The 19,868-nt window shown below is 42.0% G+C and overlaps 1 protein-coding gene across 1 annotated transcript; it reads left to right on the top strand.

The window, feature by feature from the left end:
- Positions 1-8,147: 8,147 nt before the first annotated feature.
- LOC126484441 (uncharacterized) lies at positions 8,148-16,805 on the top strand. Its single transcript, XM_050107960.1, has 2 exons — positions 8,148-8,202; positions 16,129-16,805. The coding sequence occupies exons 1-2, from the start codon at positions 8,188-8,190 to the stop codon at positions 16,627-16,629; spliced, it is 516 nt and encodes a 171-aa protein (XP_049963917.1). The 5' UTR covers positions 8,148-8,187; the 3' UTR covers positions 16,630-16,805.
- The last annotated feature ends 3,063 nt before the right edge of the window (positions 16,806-19,868 follow it).

Here is a 19,868-nt window from a genome sequence, read left to right as displayed (position 1 = left end):
TCCCGGACTTTACTTACACCCCGTATATTCATGCGTATGGTTTTATGAAAGCCAATTTTTATCGAAGTATACTGAAAGACTATTGTCCTCAACGGGCAATTAGTGCATTGTACTCGGAAACTTCGTTTTTGTTGCTGCAACACTCATGCACTGCATTCAAAAGTTTCGTCCATTACTACACTTCCTGAGTCAAAAACCAGATGAACGGAGAAGACAAAGAACGAAGTGTCTGAGCCAGAATACTTAATTTCTTTCCATCGAGCACATCCTGTATCTTTTTCTAGAAATCTGATACGTTCCTCTATCGCAGTACCTAAGCGGAGTTCTACGCTCTAATTTTCTATTACAATCATCCAATTCCATAGATTTCTATTTCATTTACATTCAGTTCCTGGAGAATCGAAACGCGTACTCAAATCTGTTGTCATTTAATTAACTTAGACAAAACTTACAATATTTCTGGTTCTTCACTGGTGGCCAGATCGTAAAATACTTCAGTCCATTAGATATGATTGTCGATTGTTTTCGAATGTTTTTCTGCCCTTTACACACACTGACGTGAGTAGTATCTTGTATGTAGGCCTACACTCCAGCATTTCGCTCGCTACCAAACACACGTAAATCCACTGTTGCACAGAAGACGGAAACCACACATGAACACACTTTATCGTACTGAAACAATGAATATTCTGCTGGTCCTGACTTAATTGCACTGTTACCTGTGTGTATGTGTCAAAAAAGCTATGAGGCGGGCGAATCACAGCACACGGCGTCGGTGGACTGCGGGCAGCAGGTGTTTTCACTTCATGACGGCCACTCTACAATACTTTTCCCATTTACTGGTCTCCTATAAGTTGAAAAATTGTAACAGTATATTTTTTCTTATTTTTTTTCTTTTCTTTTAATTATATCCTTTCTCTTTTTACATGGATATTCAAATGGTAAGAGATAAATGACCAAATGGGGAGCCTTGTAATTAGAATTTTTAAGAAAACTAAGGCTTCATGTCTCAGATTCCAGTACAATATTTCTCTGATATGCACGAGTGTGTGCGTGCCCCATAAGGAACTAAAGAAGACCTAGATAAAACCGCAACTTTGGCCATATGTTACAAAATGGTACGGCCAAACTTTCAGGAAACACTCCTCGTACACAAATAAAGAAAAGATGTTATGTGGACATGTGTCCGGAAACGCTTAATTTCCATGTTAGAGGTCATTTTAGTTTCGTCAGTATGTACTGTACTTTCTCGATTCACCGCCAGTTGGCCCAATTGAAGGAAGGTAATGTTGACTTCGGTGCTTGTGATGACATGCGACTCATTGTTCTACAGTACTAGCATCAAGCACATCAGTACGTAGCATCAACAGGTTAGTGTTCATCACGAACGTGGTTTTGCAGTCAGTGCAATGTTTACAAATGCGGAGTTGGCAGATGCCCACTTGACGTATGGATTAGCGCGGGGCAATAGCCGTGGCGCTGTACGTTTGTATCGAGACGGATTTCTAGAACGAAGGTGTCCCGACAGGAAGACGTTCGAATCAATTGATCGGCGTCTTAGGGAGCACGGAACATTCCAGCCTATGACTCGCGACTGGGGAAGACCTAGAACGACGAGGACACTTGCAATGGACGAGGCAATTCTTCGTGCAGTTGACGATAACCCTAATGTCAGCGTCAGAGAAGTTGCTGCTGTACAAGGTAACGTTGACCACGTCACTGTATGGAGAGTGCTACTGGAGAACCAGTGCTTTCCGTACCATGTACAGCGTGTGCAGGCACTATCAGCAGCTGATTGGCCTCCACGGGTACACTTCTGCGAATGGTTCATCCAACAATGTGTCAATCCTCGTTTCAGTACAAATGTTCTCTTTACGGATGAGGCTTCATACCAACGTGATCAAATTGTAAATTTTCACAATCAACTTGTGTGGGCCGACGAGAATCCGCACGCAAATGTGCAATCACGTCATCAACACAGATTTTCTGTGAACGTTTCGGCAGGCATTGTTGGTGATGTCTTGATTGGGCCCCATGTTCTTCCACCTACGCTCAATGAAGCACGTTATCATGATTTCATACGGGATACTCTACCTGTGCTGCTAGAACATGTGCCTTTACAAGTACGACACAACATGTGGTTTATGCACGATGGAGCTCCTGCACATTTCAGTCAAAGTGTTCGTACGCTTCTCAACAAAAGATTCGGTGACCGATGGACTGGTAGAGGAGGACCAATTCCATGGTCTCCACGCTCTCCTGAGCTCAACCCTCTTGACTATCATTTATGGGGGCATTTGAAAGCTCTTGTCTACGCAACCCCGGTACCAAATGTAGAGACTCTTCGTGCTCGTATTGTGGACTGCTGTGATACAATACGCCATTCTCCAGGGCTGCATCAGCGTATCAGGGATTCCATGCGACGGAGGGTGGATGCATGTATCCTCGCTAACGGAGGACATTTGGAACATTTCCTCTAACAAAGTGTTTGAAGTCACGCTGGTACGTTCTGTTTCTGTGTGTTTCCATTCCATGATTAATGTGATTTGAAGAGAAGTAATAAAACGAGCTCTAACATGGAAAGTAAGCGTTTCCGGACTCATGTCCACATAAGATATTTTCTTTCTTTGTGTGTGAGGAATGTTTCCTGAAAGTTTGGCCGTACCTTTTTGTAACACCCTGTATATAACAGGTGTAAGTAAAGTCCCTTTCTCTTCAGATGCTGGTTTTCAACTATCTTTCTATCCTACGGACTGTTAAGCTGTTTGGACACTCACCACAGAGTAGCTCTCTAGATGGTTAACAGCACTGGTAGTGGCTCGCCTAAATAGTTCTCGTCCATATTATAACAAATTAACAAATCGAGTATACATCTTGTCACACTTCAGGGCTAGTTACTCTGCACAATGAATCTATAGCACGGTTACTGAAGTAAATAGGGTAGGCCTATACATAATATCCAAATGAGACGTCTCTACGCACTCTGTTCAATTTTCACGCATGCAATCCCCGTATCAAATCAGGAGCCACGCTTCACACCTGAGGGTTTACGAAATTTCGTAAAGAACACCGATTAATAATTTCATAGCAATCAATGTGTTCAAACAGTTAATTCATTGAAGTACAGTGAATTCTGAACGAAATTCCGTAGGGTTCAGTTATTTATTTATGCCCTGCAGTTGTGCTGTACAAGATCCTACCTCCTGCTTCATAACCATATCGTTCTCGAATCCAAAATATGGTTTAAATGAATCTGAGCGCTATGGGACTTAACATCTGAGGTCATCACTCCCCCAGACTTAGAACTACTTAAACCTAACTCACCTAAGGACATTACACACATCCATGCCCTAGGCGGGATTCGAGCCAGCGACCATAGCAGCAGCGCGAATCCGGACTGAGGCGCCTAGAACCGCTCGGCCACAGCGACCTGCTTCTCGAATACGAACAACGTAACATACAATTCTGAATCTCGACTCGTGTCTGAAAAACTTAGCGCAGAATATCTCTGTCGCCACGTCTTCACCAGGAAGTTCAGCGTCCTTGCTGTCTTACCCCTTTTGACTTCAAAGTTCAACCACAACCATGTAATCGACTTCCAACCTCATCCAATCCGTTCCCCGACCAAAACTATACTGAATAGTGTGCTCACCTTAAACCACTGAGGAACAATTAAGAACGAAGAAAGGAACACTTTTGTCATTAGCACTTTTAACAATTAATAAGCTGTAGTCGTAGGCCTTGGAAACTCCAAACAGCTGCCGTCTGCGGTGCTAAGTAAGATTTTCAGCGCTCGGGATGCTGCTTGGCTTCTACACTCGCCACAGCAGAATTAGCGGCGTCCTTCCTTCCGTACGCGTTCTGTTCAACAATACATACTCAAAACATTGTGAACATAACCAGCACTTAACAATAACTACTATTTAGCCGTACAGTCTGCAAAATTCTTCCGTAACGAGTTGAGGCGACAAGTTTGCTTCTAAGGTCTACTACAAAATTTTGGCATGGTGCATCATTTTTCAGGGAGACAATAATCTACAGAAGCGAACAATAACAACCTTTGACATGTCTGCATTCTTGATAAAAAAAATTTTCAGTTACTTTTGGTTTCAGCCAGATTTCCCTTCATATTACTTTGTAGGTGTCAGTACCTGCTACTTATATGTGAGACTAGCTCTAGGGTACTAAAATGGTCACCCATGCAGTTAACTAGTATTACATTAAAGTTATCTTTCTTCGATCTTCAGTGACGCACGCTACCACCTGTAATTAATTACGCTTGTATTCTCCCCTCATCCGAAATCACTACGTAATGCTGCGCAGGAATTTATCCATCCTAAAAGCCCATACTTGTGGTCTGTTTCCCATGTTTATGGCACGCCTGATCTATTAAGGTGTTCTTACAATTATCGAACCTTTAGCTTAGTCGGGAAAGCCCCATCTAAGTTTATAAGAGAATCGCAAGAGGCTGTCGCTTCAGCCCTGCACCCCGTTCCAAACTGCATGATTCTGGAAACGATGCTGCAAAAACGAAACCTCAACCTGCACCCAACGTCCGAAGCAATTCATGTCTTCATCAGTTCATCCAGATGCTAGCAGACCAAAAGTATGGTCTTTGAACCCAGGGATCAGGACTTAGGCGTCATTTGTGCCGTTATGAGCAACTGGCTGCTCTCGTTGGACGTACAATATCAGATCAAAAGTACGCGGACAGCTTTTAATAGACATTAATATGGATTGTGTTAACGCTTACCTTTTATCATGGCTCAAGTCTGCTGACGAAATGATCAGGGGGATACCTGAATGTCGGGGGAAGAATGGCGTCCTGCTCTTCCCCAAGAGCCGAAACCAGGGACAGTAATAATGTTCTGTGCTGGTGCCTGGAGGGAAGTGCACGCTTTAGCTCATCCCGTCATCCCAAAAGTGTTCCATCCCACTGAGGTGGGAAAACTAGACAGGTCATTCCATTTAAGGAATGTCACTGCGTCCACAGCTCGTGGTCGTTCGGTAGCGTTCTCGCTTCCCGCGCCCGGGTTCCCGGGTTCGATTCCCGGCGGGGTCAGGGATTTTCTCTGCTTCGTGATGAGTGGGTGTTGTGTGATGTCCTTAGGCTAGTTAGGTTTAAGTAGTTCTAAGTTCTAGGGGACTGATGACCATAGATGTTAAGTCCCATAGTGCTCAGAGCCATTTGAACCATTCAATGTCACTGCCCACAAACTAATGCCTCGCAGTTGCTTTTGTACGACATGTTGCATTCTCATTATGGTACAAACAATCATTGTCCCCGAAGAGTTCCTTTGCACGAAGCAGAAAACAGTGCCGTAAAATGTGTTGATATCTGTCTACAATTAGCATTTTCTTAACCATAATAAGGGGAGCGCACCCTAACGAGGAAAATACCCGTGTACAGTAATATTTCTTCCCCTGTATTTCAGTGTTGCCGCATAGCAGACAATGTATTCGAGGCATTCACCGAAACCAAACCCTTGCACAGGATTTCCACAGGGTACAGTCTCATACATCTCTCCAAATCAATCATTTCCAATTACCCAGTGCACTGTAGTGTCGTTCGTCCCCCGACTTCAGGTGTCCCTTAGCACTGACTTAAGAGGAGTGTGGCGTTTGACGTGCTGATCGACCAATGTAGGCAATCGTTTCAACTCCCTAAGCACAGTCATTTAGCTAGCTGGACTGCTGACAGCGCTTTGGAACTCGTGATTGGTTGTTTCCGCTGATGTCATTCGATTTTCTACAAGCAACCACCACACTGTTCCTCCGTGCCTGTCCGTCAGTAGATGAGTTCTGCCTTGTCTTGGTTTATATGTGGCTGTTCCTGTGTGTTCCCATTTCATAGACAGTTCACTGGCAGTCTACTTGGGCATGTTTAGGAAGGTCGAGCTCTCCCTGATGGATTGTCACTCAGATCCAATGTCTCGAACACCTGAGATCGCCTGACCAACTGTTTCGCTGCTACTGCTTCGCTGGTGACAATAGCTGCGGCCTCCATTGATCTGGCGGATCCGCCTCTTGTGAGGTCTAGTGGTTAGTTCCGCATTACGAAGCGGTTTCTGCAAACTTTCATCAGGTAGTTTACGCCAGATCATCTCCCACTCCACCCCCTGCCCCGGCAAGCATACTTGTCTATCCGCTATTTCTTTCAGGGCATTCGTTAAAACTCTCAACAGTCCTACCCATCGCATATGATCATCTCCCACTTCACCCCCTGCCCCGGCAAGCATACTTGTCTATCCGCTATTTCTTTCAGGGCATTCGTTAAAACTCTCAACAGTCCTACCCATCGCATATCTCCGGCCCTTTCACTGATCGGCCAGAGTCTCACCAGACGAGCCGTCCAGAGAAATTTCTGAAGTACTGTCAACAATGAGAACGACCTCAGATCTGTTTGCGAGGCGTACGGTTAAAATGGCTCTGAGCACTATGGGACTTAACTTCTAAGGTCATCAGTCCCATAGAACTTAGAACTACTTAAACCTAACTAACCTAAGGACATCACACACATCCATGCCCGAGGCAGGATTCGAACCTGCGACCGTAGCAGTCGCACGGTTCTAGACTGTAGCGCCTGAAACCGCTCGGCCACACCGGCTGGCGCGAGGCGTACGGCAACAGCAGTTTGACGAGTAACTACTTTCACATAAGCCTAGATATTCATGCCTCCGTCCGAGTTCGCCATTGAGCCATTGAGCTAGTGCTGTCCAGACACCGCCGCTATTCCACTGCTAACTATAACTCACACACTTTTGTAACCGCCGCTATATCAAATTACTCCTGTACGTTTCCCTGCCCTTGTAAGCCCTCCGCTCTCCCCATCTGTTACTCGTGATCTATTTCTAACGCTTTCGCTATGTTTCCGTGACATGTAACGTTTCTCCTCATGATGTGCCTTTCTCTGTCGTTTCTAGCTCCTGACCTTTTTCATCTAACTTTTCTCACTCTTTAATCCGTGCCTTCCACTGTTCAGCATCTCATTCCTACATTTTTAAAGGTCCATTCTTTTGTGATACATTATCCCTGTATTGCTTAATGCGAGTGTTCTTGCAACTACTTTTAAAGATTTGATATATCCATCGCTGTTAGAAGATACAAATTTAATTCCGGGTAAATTTCGTGTGTAAGATTTTTATGGACATTAATTACTTCGTTCAGACTTAACTCTGCCTACAGCAAGATCCGTTCAGTTATTAAACCACATGGTTAGCTAGGAAAAGTTGAGATTCATTGGCAAGGACCGTCTGGATTTTGAACTGTTTCAGAAGCTGTGGATAGCTGCCTTTCACTTTAGATGTCTGCCTTTGATGTTGTCAGTCAGTTCAAGTTACTCATGAGAGTTTGTTTTTGTATATTGTAACACTTTTCCGAAGCACCTGCAGCATTCTGAGCCAGACTCGTACGCATACGGCATATTTTGTGCAGCCTAGCAACAATATCTCTGAGAATAAGAAAACAGTAGCAACCCTAGGCGTTGCTTAGGGGGCGAAATGCAAATAAAATCGAAATATACCTCCAGTGAAACATCCTTCCTTTTTACATAACTCAAACATTACACCTTGCCCAATCACATTTTCCCGCTGTCTACTACTCGCCCGTACTGAAAGCTTCACACTACTAGAGCAGCTTCCGATTACGAACAAATGTAAAGAACTGATTCAACAGAATGTTAATCACGGTGTGTGGCGCTGCACTTGTAACTCGTTAATCAGACTACGTCTCAAATTAGTGAAAAGAACATTGCCATAAAAATCAAGAGCAGAAAGCTATATGAAGGAAATAAGCAGTACCAGTCCCTCAAACAGAGAGGAAAGGAACAGTGCGTCAGTTCTGAAGTGAGTCGAAGAGCCTCCTGGTGCAGGTGAGGAATAACGATCGGGAGTTGTTTTCTACCCTTGTTTAAGGAACAGTTGATAACGACGACTATTCATCTGTAGACATTAATTTTATTTGTCCTCGAACAGTGCGTCATCGCTGACAATACCTGCCGCAACTCTTTATTACCTGTCGTCGACACCTGGGCGTCGTTAGTGGCTGACGCGTGACGCAGTAGGCGCTAAACAGTCCAGCTGATGTGTCATCACTGCGCTCCTTATGTAGTATAAATACCGAGGCGACGACTTGACCGGCACAGCAGTCAGAAGCAGAGATCGCGGACGGAGCTGTCTACACTACGCAATGTATACTAGGAAGGTACGTTTCCTACACAAGTGTATTGTATCTAAAACTGTGTAGCTAACATTTGATTGCTTCTCTTGCGATCTTTCTAATACGTATCTGACATAGTGGGTTTAGACATACGGTATTCATCATCGTGGAACAAAACCTGATTTTCTTTGTACAAAAGGAGTGATCATATAAACTCGTGACACAGTTAGCCTATAACAGGAGCACATTTGTACACCAGATGAGGCAGTGATTATGTAATTATGTGAGCCCACCACGATCGGATTAGAGATTTTTCTGTTTTTCTCCACGTAATATCGGCTGATTCTGACTAGATATGCTGGTTCATTGTTATATCCACATGCGAGATGACAACTTCTTTATGTAGAAGACACAAATTTTGTAGCGTTGATTCCTTTTCGCTCGGTATGTCATTTGTGGCAGTCAGTGTCAGTCTTATCTCTCTTATATTCTCCCCTTGTATTCTGGATACATCTTACCCTTATATGCTATGTGTCTGAGCACGGTGTTCAATAAACACAGTGAATGCATTCAGGGAAGTACCTACATTTGATCTTAGTGATAACAAGAGACCAGTGATGTAAGATTCTCTTCCCTGACCAGCAGTTCCAGCTTTTAATCCCATGACAACAATGTCCATTACGGTCAAAGATTGTGACAGTTGAGTATGTGACAGCTATAACTTGTGCATATGAAAACATGTATAACACTGAGGTAAGACAGATAGTGGAACTTTTACAAATCATATCGACATTATTACAATTATTTTAAAATACTAGTGTGTTTCTACCTTTTTTTTAACGTACACGCAGGTCATTTGGTATAGAAATACTTTTCGTATACGAAAACTTATATTTCTACTGTACAGTATTGAAAAAGGTTCTCGTGTTATAGACACCGATACGTATACATTTTTTTTTTTGTAATCTGTATCAACACCACTCATAATGTGCCACAACCCAAATATCGGTATGGCAGTTTAATACTTTTGCTGGAAGTTCATGCGGTACAGCTAGAGGTCTTTTAACAATTAGAAGCTGCAAATTACGAAATCTGGCAAACACCCGAGCCTTTGACTTAGCCCTGTCAACGTCAGAACTGTTTGCATCAGCTGGAATGTCCGGTAGGTCACTCGCCATAGGCTGACACGCTCTGGTAAGAGATGTCGCCCAATGGGTATCTAACAGGACGGAGGTGGGCCTAGCAAGTACGAGAAATGAGTGGTCACCTCACTGAAGGTAACTCTCCTAAGATATATATGAATAAGAAATTATTACAGAATATATTCGATCTTAAGAAATCCAAAGAAAGCGAAAATTTGCAATTATTAAGATGGAAAAGTTCTAATCTAAACTATATACTGAAAGAGATCAGACAGTTTAGGTGATCGGATTAGGATTGCAAACTGCTAATTGGTTATGGAAAGACAAGTCAGCGATGAGCGTGCTGTGATTGCCTGATTACTCCAGAAGAACGAAAAACTACTACATGCAAATAAAACCACTGATCGAGTCATGAATGAGCCCTCAGTCATTCGAGATAAGCCTAACATTCGCAGAACATATTTGCGCCCACAAACGATCGGTAATTCTCACACTCTGCTCGCCTAAAACTGCCATTTGTCACCTCGGCCTCTCTACCGACTTTGGTTCGTCATGGACCAGGTTAAGCTGCAGAAGAAAATCACTTACAAAGCAACCGCCAGTAGAGAGAACGAATTAATATTAAAATAGCTGTCTTGATAATGGTAATAACTAATGTTACTTATTACAGTTGTTGACCATTTTGTTAATTGATGGGAACTGAAATTCAGACTGTGATGGGTATAAATCAGCTATGAATGAAATATGAGGTGAGCCAGTCCAGCAATGGACTGGCGCATATCACAATACACAAGATTTTCAAAATTTGTGTGTGCCTGGTGTTAGGGATTAAACACTTCCGTTGAATTCTTGTATGCCCAGTAATGATAGGTTATTTGAAACCTATTCAGGTATAGTGAACATAAACTCAGGGAATGAAAGAACCTAAAAATTATGAAAATTGTTTACCACTGACACCTTCCTATCCTCATATTTTGCGATATTTTGCTTGTCATCCCTCGAAATACTATGAATGTGCTGAAGCTACAGCCCTGGACGTCAGAGACAACATCTAGGCGATACCAACTCAGCGGACGATTGGTGTACGCTGCGGAGGTGTATACTTGGATCTGTGTTACGCCGAGTACAAATGCGTTATCATTACTTGAAACGACATAACTTTAACTTTTCTGGTTGAGGAAGGAATCGTTGCAAGTATCAAAAGAGACCAATATTTCTTATTGATTATAAGATGTGGTTTTCTGTAAAAAGTGAGTAAATAAACATTTGAGGCAGATATATTACAAAGGAAGATAATTTTAGAAATGTTGTTATCGACTGAAACTTCTTCCAGAAAGTGATAAATGGAAGAGATAATGAAGAGTAACGTTTCACAAATGCGCATAAAGAAGTTTACTTGCCTCTGCAGTGATGAGTAGGTGCTATAATGAAGAAAATTTCAGTAATTTCTATGACACACACGATAGATTATAATAGATTGTGTTAACCGAACTATTCCCCTATGCAACCTGCCCACCACAGCTAATTACCTGAAGCCAGAACAGTAAAGTTCTACTTTGTTGGGTATGTGGAACTTCACTGGGAATTTCTAAAAGCCTTACATCTCGTACCCTCGATAGAAATTACCTTCCTGTGGGCAACGACAATAATTTGCATCTACACCTGCCACTGATACTCTAAATGTCGTTTTGTGTCTTAGCTTTTATGGATCATTTAGTATAGATTCTCCCACTATTACTGGAACCCTCTGTATTACCTCCACAACCATATACATGTCGGAGAAACAATGAAATTTACGAAATTTCTATTTTTCCATAAAGTATATGTGAATGACTTAAGGTCACAAAATACATTGAAAGAAATTCTCGAACTTTTGAAAGGTGTATATTTCGAAATTTGTAGCATAAGAAGTTACACCATTTCGCAAAAAAGGTGAATGAACAAGAAATGTGTCGCTAATGCTGACTCAGTACAATCCACGCCAGTATTCATTTGGGATTATTTGTAATACCGAAAGGAAAGTGTGTGGTTCATATAAAAGACCGTAATCTATTTTACATTAACAGTTATTCATATTATTCTGTTTATTTACATAACCTAAAGCATGTTCACTCATCTCAGTGAATAATGCTTCATGTTGTGTGAGGTTTAATCTTCACTTTGCATTGATATCGCAAATGACAGGATTACATTATTTTGATATAAGAAGTCCCTAAAACAACACCTTAGTGTTACACAAATTAAACTAGGCATCGCCGGCAGCTGTGGCCGAGTGGTTTTTGACGCTTCAGTCCGGAACCGCGCTGCTGTTACGGTCGCAGTTTCGAATCCTGCCTCAGGCGTGGGTCTGTGTGATGACCTTAGGTTAGTTAGGTTTAAATAGTTCTGAGTCTATGGGATTGATGTCCTACGATGTTAAGTCCCATAGTGCTAAGAGCCATTTGAACCATTTGAAAACTAGGTATCTCTAAACTTAACGCTTTTTCCAGCAATGACATTTACATTCCAGTCAACTTTAGATATGGGATAGTTCCTTCAGGCGTTGAGAATCATGAGTTCATAAGAATCGCTGTACACGGCAGGTACTACCTAATATGGAACGTGAGCTGTGAAAACACACCAGAAACACGTATGTCCTATACGTGCTGCAAGCCAAGTACTTTTTGTATAGCTGTAAATTTCACTCTACAAACAACAACTTCATACTGGTGGTGGAGATGGCGGTATATTACGAAAACATATGATTAACTGAATCACAAGCCTACGCATACAAGATGGTAACTTCCTTTTATCGGTTGATGTCAACACCTCAAAGGTTCATCACCATGATCAAACACAGAATGTTTCAATGCGATGACTTCAAGTTGATAAGGCAAAGTATGATCAGAGCACAACCGATGAAATATACCGTAACTCTGTGGGAAAGCAAGAGCCATACCAATATCTTCAAGATTGAAACATGGGCCACTAGATCAGAAAATATAAATATATATACATGCAATCCCCCCATGAACCATGGATCTGGCCGTTGGTACGGAGGCTTGCGTGCCTCAGCGATACAGGTAGCCGTACCGTAGGTGCAACCACAACGGAGAGGTATCTGTTGAGAGGCCATACAAACGTGTGGTTCCTGAAGAGGGGCAGCAGCCTTTTCAGTAGTTGCAGGGGCAACAGTCTGGATGATTGATTTGGACTTGTAACACTAACCGAAACAGCCTTGCTGTGCTGGTACTGAAGCAAGGTGAAACTACATCCGTAATTTTTCTCGAGGGCATGCAACTTTACTGTGTGGTTTAAATGATGATGGCGTCTTCTTGGGTAAAATATTCCGGTGGTAAAATAGTCCCCCATTCGAATCTCCGGGCAGGGACTGCTCAGGAGGACGTTGTTATCAGGAGAAAGAAAACTGGCGTTCTACGCATTGGACCGTTAAATGTCAGATCCCTTAATCGCGCAGGTAGGTCTGAAAATTTAAAAAGGGAAATGGATAGGTTAGAGTTAGATATAGTGGGAATTAGTGAAGTTTGGTGGTAGGGGAACAAGACTTTTGGTCAGGTGGATACAGCGTTATAAACACAAAATCAAATAGAGTTAATGCAGGAATAGCTTTAATAATAAATAGGAAAATAGGAATGCGGGTAAGCTACTACAAACAGCATAGTGAACGCATTATTGTGGCCACGATAGATACGAAGCCAACCCCTACCACAGTAGTACAAGTTTATATGCCTACTAGCTCCGCAGAAGACGAAGATATTGATGAAATGTATGATGAGATAAAAGAAATTATTCAGAGAGTGAAGGGAGGCGAAAATTTAATAGTCATGGGTGACTGGAATTCGATAGTAGGAAAAGGGAGAGAAGGAAACGTAGTATGTGACTATGGATTGGGGGGGAAGAAATGAAAGAGGAAGCCACCTGGTAGAATTTTGCACATAGCATAACTTAATCATAGCTAACACTTGGTTCAAGAATCGTGAAAGAAGGTTGTATACATAGATGAACCCTGGAGATACTAGAAAGTATCAGATAGTTTATATAATGGTAAGACAGAGATTCAGGAACCAGGTTTTAAGTTACAAGACATTTCCAGAGGAACATGTGGACTCTGACCACAGTCTATTGGTTATGAACTGTAGAATGAAACTGAAGAAACTGCAAAAACGTGGGAATTTGAGGAGATGGGACCTGAGTAAACTGAAAGAACCAGAGGCTGTAGAGAGCTTCAGGGAAAACCTTTGTTGAACGATTGACAAGAATGGATGAAAGAAACACAGTAGAAGAAGAACGGGTAGCTTTGAGGAATGAAGTAGTGAAGGCAGCAGAGGATCAAATAGGTAAAAAGACGAGGGCTAATAGAAATCCTTGGGTAACCGAAGAGACATGGAATTTAATTGATGAAAGGAGAAAATATAAAAATGCAGTAAATGAAGCAAGCAAAAAGGAATACAAACGTATCAAAAATGAGATCGACAGGAAGTGCAAAATGGCTAATTGGGAATGGCTAGAGGACAAATGTAAGGATGTAGAGGCACATACCACTAGGGGTGAGATAATACTGTCGACAGGAAAATTAAAGAGGACTTTGGAGAAAAGAGATTCACTTGTATGAAAATCAAGAGCTCAGATGAAAACCCAGTTCTAAGCAAAGAAGCGAAAGCAGAAAGGTGATAGGAGTATATAGAGGGTCTATACAAGGGCGACGTTCTGGAGGACAATATTATAGAAATGGAAGAGAATGTAGATGAAGATGAAAGAGTAGATATGATACTGCGTGAAGATTTTGACAGAGCACTGAAAGACCTAAGTCGAAACAAGACCCCAGGAGTAGACCGAATACCATTAGAACTACTGACAGGAGAGCCAGGCCTAACAAACCACTACCATCTAGTGAGCAATATGTATGAGACAGGCGAAATACCCTCAGACTTCAAGAAGAATATAATAATTCCAATCCCAAAGAAAGCAGGTATTGACTGATGTGAAAATTACCGAACTATCAGTTTAATAAGCCATGGCTCCAAAATACTAGCGCGAATTCTTTAGAGACGAATGGAAAAACTTGTAGAAGCCGACCTCGGGGAAGATCAGTTTGGATTCCGTAGAAATGCTGGAACACGTGAGGCAATACTGATCCTACGACTTATCTTAGAAAATAGATTAAGGAAAGCCAAACCTACGTTTCTAGCATTTGTAGACTTAGAGAACGCTTTTGACAATGTTGATTGGAATACTCTCTTTCCAATTCTGAAGGTGGCAGGGGTAAAATACAGGGAGCGAAAGGCTATTTACAATTTGTACAGAAACCAGATGCTAGTTATAAGAGTCGAGGGGCATGAAAGGGAAGCAGTGGTTGGGAAGGGAGTGAGACAGGGTTGTAGCCTATCCCCGATGTTATTCAATCTGTATATTGAGCAAGCAGTAAAGGAATCAAAACACAACTTCGGAGTTGGAATTGAAATCCATGGAGAAGAAATAAAAACTTTGAGGTTCGCCGATGACATTGTAATTCTGTCAGAGACAGCAAAGGACTTGGAAGAGCAGTTGAAAGGAATGGACAGTGTCTTGAAAGGAGGATATAAGATGAACATCAACAAAAGCAAAACGAGAGTAATGGAATGTAGTCGAATTAAATCGGGTGATGCTGAGGGAATTAGATTAGGAAATGAGACGCTTAAAGAAGTAAATGAGTTTTGCTATTTGGGGAGCAAAATAACTGATGATGGTCGAAGTAGAGAGTATATAAAATATGGACTGGCAATGGAAAAGAAAGCGTCACTGAAGAATAGAAATTTGTTAACATCGAGTATAGATTTAAGTGTCAGGAGGTCGTTTCTGAAAGTATTTGTATGGAGTGTAGCCATGTATGGAAGAGAAACGTGAACGATAAATATTTTAGACAAGAAGAGAATAGAAGCTTTCGAAATGCAGTGCTACAGAAGAATGCTGAAGATTAGATGGGTAGATCACATAACTAATGAGGCGGTATTGAATAGAACTGGGGAGAAGAGGAGTTTGTGGCACAACTTGACTAGAAGAATGGATCGGTTGGTAGGGCATATTCTGAGGCATCAAGGGATCAGAAATTTAGTATGGAAGGTCAGCGTGGAGGGTAAAAATCGTAGAGGGAGACCAAGAGTGGTATACACTAAACAGATTCAGAAGGATGTAGGTTGCAGTAGGTACTGGGAGATGAAGAACCTTGCACAGGATAGAGTAGAATTGAGAGCTACATCAAACCAGTCTCTGCACTGAAGACCACAACAACAACATACATGCAAATTAAACTATCAAAGCAGGATATGAACTCTTACCGACGCCACTTACATTTTACATCAGCGTACATCGATTAGTCGGTTTCACTCAATTTGTACAGTTGTTCATGTGAGAAAGTAACCCACTAACCTAAGTACTGCACAAAATATAAAATATATGGGTTAAAATATTGGAAAGATGTTAACATCTGGTAATAAACCCTCTTAAGTTTTATGACCCAATGCACCTTAATAAGTAATATGAAACAAATGAAGTCTAATCGCCGCCACTGTGAGCTATATAGATAATCAACATGCCCATGCACCCACGTAAAACAATGGGCTGGTTATAAAAATACTTTGGAACGCAGGGCATCCCAGTAACTGACTTCGTTTTTACTGCGGTATACTTTCGTATACAATCCCTATTCAATACATTCCGTAAACGTCTGACGTAATACTGTTCATTTCATGGATCCTGTTAGTTATTTTCGAACTGTATCTCGCTGTTATTTACCTACTGCTTTCCCAAGACTGCTGTGTTACTTTGATGTATTTTTCTTTCTTTCTTGCAGAGCGTTTCCCTATTGCTGCTACTCGTTGCGGTGGAGTCCTTCACAGCACTGCCTATTTCTGACTCTGAAACTTCAACGGTGGAAGAGGAGGTCACTTCATCAGCTGCCACTGTGGACAAAGCTACTGGAAAACTTGGTGTCGATGGTGATGGCGCAACACCAGTTCCAGCGACGTTGTCGGTGGAGGGCAGTAGCAACTCATCACCAACTGGAGGTGGCGACGATTCTCCAGTAGCTGTGGACGACTCCACTGAAGACGGGTCAGCTGGGGCCAGTGTAGACGCAGCTCCTACTGTCTCCAGTTCTGCAACAGTGGACGACTTGGGCACGACTGCGGAGACGCCGGAAACGACCCAGCTCGACACTACCTCAGAGGTGGTGGTCATTGAAGTGGTGGAGGACATCCTAGAGGTGGACACCAAACCATCGTCTGACATGGAGGGTGCTGAGACCATGATATTCAGGCCCATGTTTGCATACTACCCAGGCGAGTTCCAATAGCTGCCATAAACAACACATTACATGCGAGCAACCATGCCTGTCACATGACAGCCTCTCTAACTCCCACTGTGAGTTCGGTATCTATCTTCCCAACTGCCACATCTCTGTAATGGATTAGTAATTTATTAATTTGTTTTGCCGTATTGTGTCTTATTGTGATTGTTTTTGTACCCTGAAATAAAACGAAATGATTCTCATTTATTGATCCTTTTCTTTTACGATTATCCAATGTCACTACCTATGCACCTTTCGAGTTAAAGTTGTAATTTGTTGCTACTAACAACGAAATTACGAGCATTATTATCTTAAAAGTGAGGAGTACTAATTTCTGTACTGTAATAAAACCATCAGAACGGTTCATATTTCTCAGAGTAAGTTATTGTCGCCAATCTGGAGTATGGATACTGTTTCCGAATCCCCATGTGCTCCCGACATCACACGTTGCGAGATGGTATTTGCCGTGCAGACAAGGAAAGCATAAATCGTAACTTCTTGCAAATCCTCATGCAAATATACGTGTAATTTCCATGTCTCTCAAATGTCATATAAATTAATTAATATGACCAATTGTGAAATAACTGATTAATATTTACGTTTGAAGTCGAACCGTTGCCAGATACAGGTTCGTCCTAAGAAGCTCGAACACTAAACGCTTTTTTTATATAATTTTGTTCGTCATTGCTCATTGTATTTGCTCGGGACGGACGTCCAATGACACACCCCTTCAAGTTTATCGTTCATCCAGTCAGTCAGTGTTTTATTAGCCTACACAGGGCAGCTAACCTTCTGACCGAACACGCTTAGCTACCGTACCGGCAAACAACTTCATCACAATGACTTCTTACGAACGTCACCTTCATACAGCTACATAAGTTGCATAATTTGTTAGTAACGTGAACGCTCACTGACTCATTCACATAAACAATCTCTCTCTCTCTCTCTCTCTCTCTCTCTCTGTCTCTCTCTCGCCGGCCGATGTTGTCGAACGGTTCTAGGCACTTCAGCCTGGAACCGCGCTGCTACTATGCTCGCAGGTTCGAATCCTGCCTCAGGCATGGATGTGTGTCATATCCTTAGGTTAGTTAGGTTTAAGTAGTTGTAAGTTATAGGGGACTGATGACCTCAGCTGTTAAGTCCCATAGTGCTCAGAGCCATTTGAACCTCCCTCTCTTTCTCTCTCTCTCACACACAAGTACGCACGCACACACACACGCACTCACACACACACACACACACACACACACACACACACACACACATATATATATATATATATATATATATATATATATATATATATATATATACACATTCTTTCAATGTGCAACCTTCTACAATGCTTACAATGCTACGATATGTGTATTTAATGGAACGAAATATGTTTTATGAAGGAAACTGTATTATTACGAGATCGAAGATGAATACTTGAGCCTTTAATAATTTTTAATACAGCTCCAGACAGAGTCATACAGAAAAATTAATAAGGAATAGCAAATAACACTTTCATACTTCACAGTAAGAAATCCACAAAATCAGCTTCGCTGGCTGACGTAGATGACTCGCTTTTGGCAAAATTTATAACGAAAAGTTCCATAATATTGCCCTTCTCCGCTTTCCGGTGGTAATCGTCATCCTACAGTTTTCTGCGTGTCTCACACAAGCCGCCCACGCAGATGTTCAGATGCTCTCTGTTGCTTCATGTGTAAGTCTCTCATCATCCGTAATTTTAAATGTATTGTTCTTTTCCTCAATACATGTTCTTACCTGAGCCCATACCATCTCTACTGCATCATAATGACAGTGATGTGGGGGTAATCTGACTTTGCTGCTTTGCACTTTCTTCTGTCTCGTAATTTCTGAATGCAGGCTTGACAGGAACCAGCAATTCTACCTTGGTATGTGACGAATTAGAAAGTATTCCATTAGATGGCAACCATGCAACGATTTTTGCCTTTTTGGACTTCGTAGTTGGAGGTTTGTTCACTCCATGACAATAACCGGAAACGCTGTGATATCCGGTAACAACTGATCTTTAAACCACCGTTTGCGTACACTATACGTCATTTCACAATGGCAATCTTCAAAATTCTTATCCTTTGACGCCTTAAAAATCATCTCACTCTCAAAAAGAAAAGAAGTTTCTGCTGATCCGACATGAAACACTATAACGGAAGTTTTAATCTTTCGCACCCATAGCTCATCTTCCAGCACATAGCCCTTGTAGAGTTTTCATGGACGAAAGCTTCGTCTGCGTAATAAATTCGAGGCGTGCGAACTTCTCTGATCTCCTGCAGCAATAATACTGTTACGTTGTATCAGTAATTTCCTCTCGTCGTTTGTTTTTTGATATCCGAACCATATGTCTTTCAGTATTCTCATCAGAGGCCACATCCTTCGTACGTGAAACCAATTTTTCTGCTGTCTGATATTCGCCATTAGCATACATCCTGAGTAACATGGTCCGCAATTTCTTTTTGCCAAATTGTGTAGCTCACCCACTTGTTTTTGCTGTTGCCTTGCTTGCCTAGTGACTTAAAAGCAGCTGGCCGCAGGCTCCCATAGACGCTGGATATTCTTTGAATTTTACTCGAATCAACACTCCTCGCGCTCCAACTGTCTGCTTTGGCATTTGGCAGTGCGACACGCTCCCTGTGCAAGCGTGGCGTGGGTTCAGAGGAAGACCGTCAGTTGAAGTCCTGACAGACACGGAAAGCTATTGCTCTCTCCAATTTCTGCTTGCTCAACATGACTCATGACGGACAATTAGAGGGTAAAATATTAACGCTGAATGGAACACTACGATTGTAATGAACAGTAAGCTTTACAGAACGAAGAAAGGATGTCACTGAGCCGCAATAGGCTGTGAGCCACGTGGTCACTTCCGCATGCTTCTGCTCACCCGGCCTTCACTTGCGTTTATAGCAGCTCTACACTCCAACCGAAGATATGTCCTCGAGGTAAAATATTCTATTAAATGATCAGAAGTGTCTGATAAATATTCTTTCTCCTTGTTTGTCACTATCTAGGGATTTCCAGTTGTCTGCCTAGTATCGGCCACCAACCTTCTAAAGTCTTTTGCATTGGAATATGAACATATATTCTGAATCCTTGGATAGGCACACTTGGTCTGTGTGGGAATTATTGTTAACTTTTGGTATTTTGGTTGTGAATTCCACAATTAATCCTGTATCTCTCCATTATTGATCTCATATACCATAAAGCAGTTTCTATGTTGACTA

The sequence above is a fragment of the Schistocerca serialis genome, chromosome 6 (assembly GCF_023864345.2).
Source record: "Schistocerca serialis cubense isolate TAMUIC-IGC-003099 chromosome 6, iqSchSeri2.2, whole genome shotgun sequence".
Lineage (NCBI taxonomy): Eukaryota > Metazoa > Arthropoda > Insecta > Orthoptera > Acrididae > Schistocerca > Schistocerca serialis.
The sequence above is the reverse complement of the archived record's forward strand: the minus strand, read 5'-3'. Positions and strand labels throughout refer to the sequence as shown.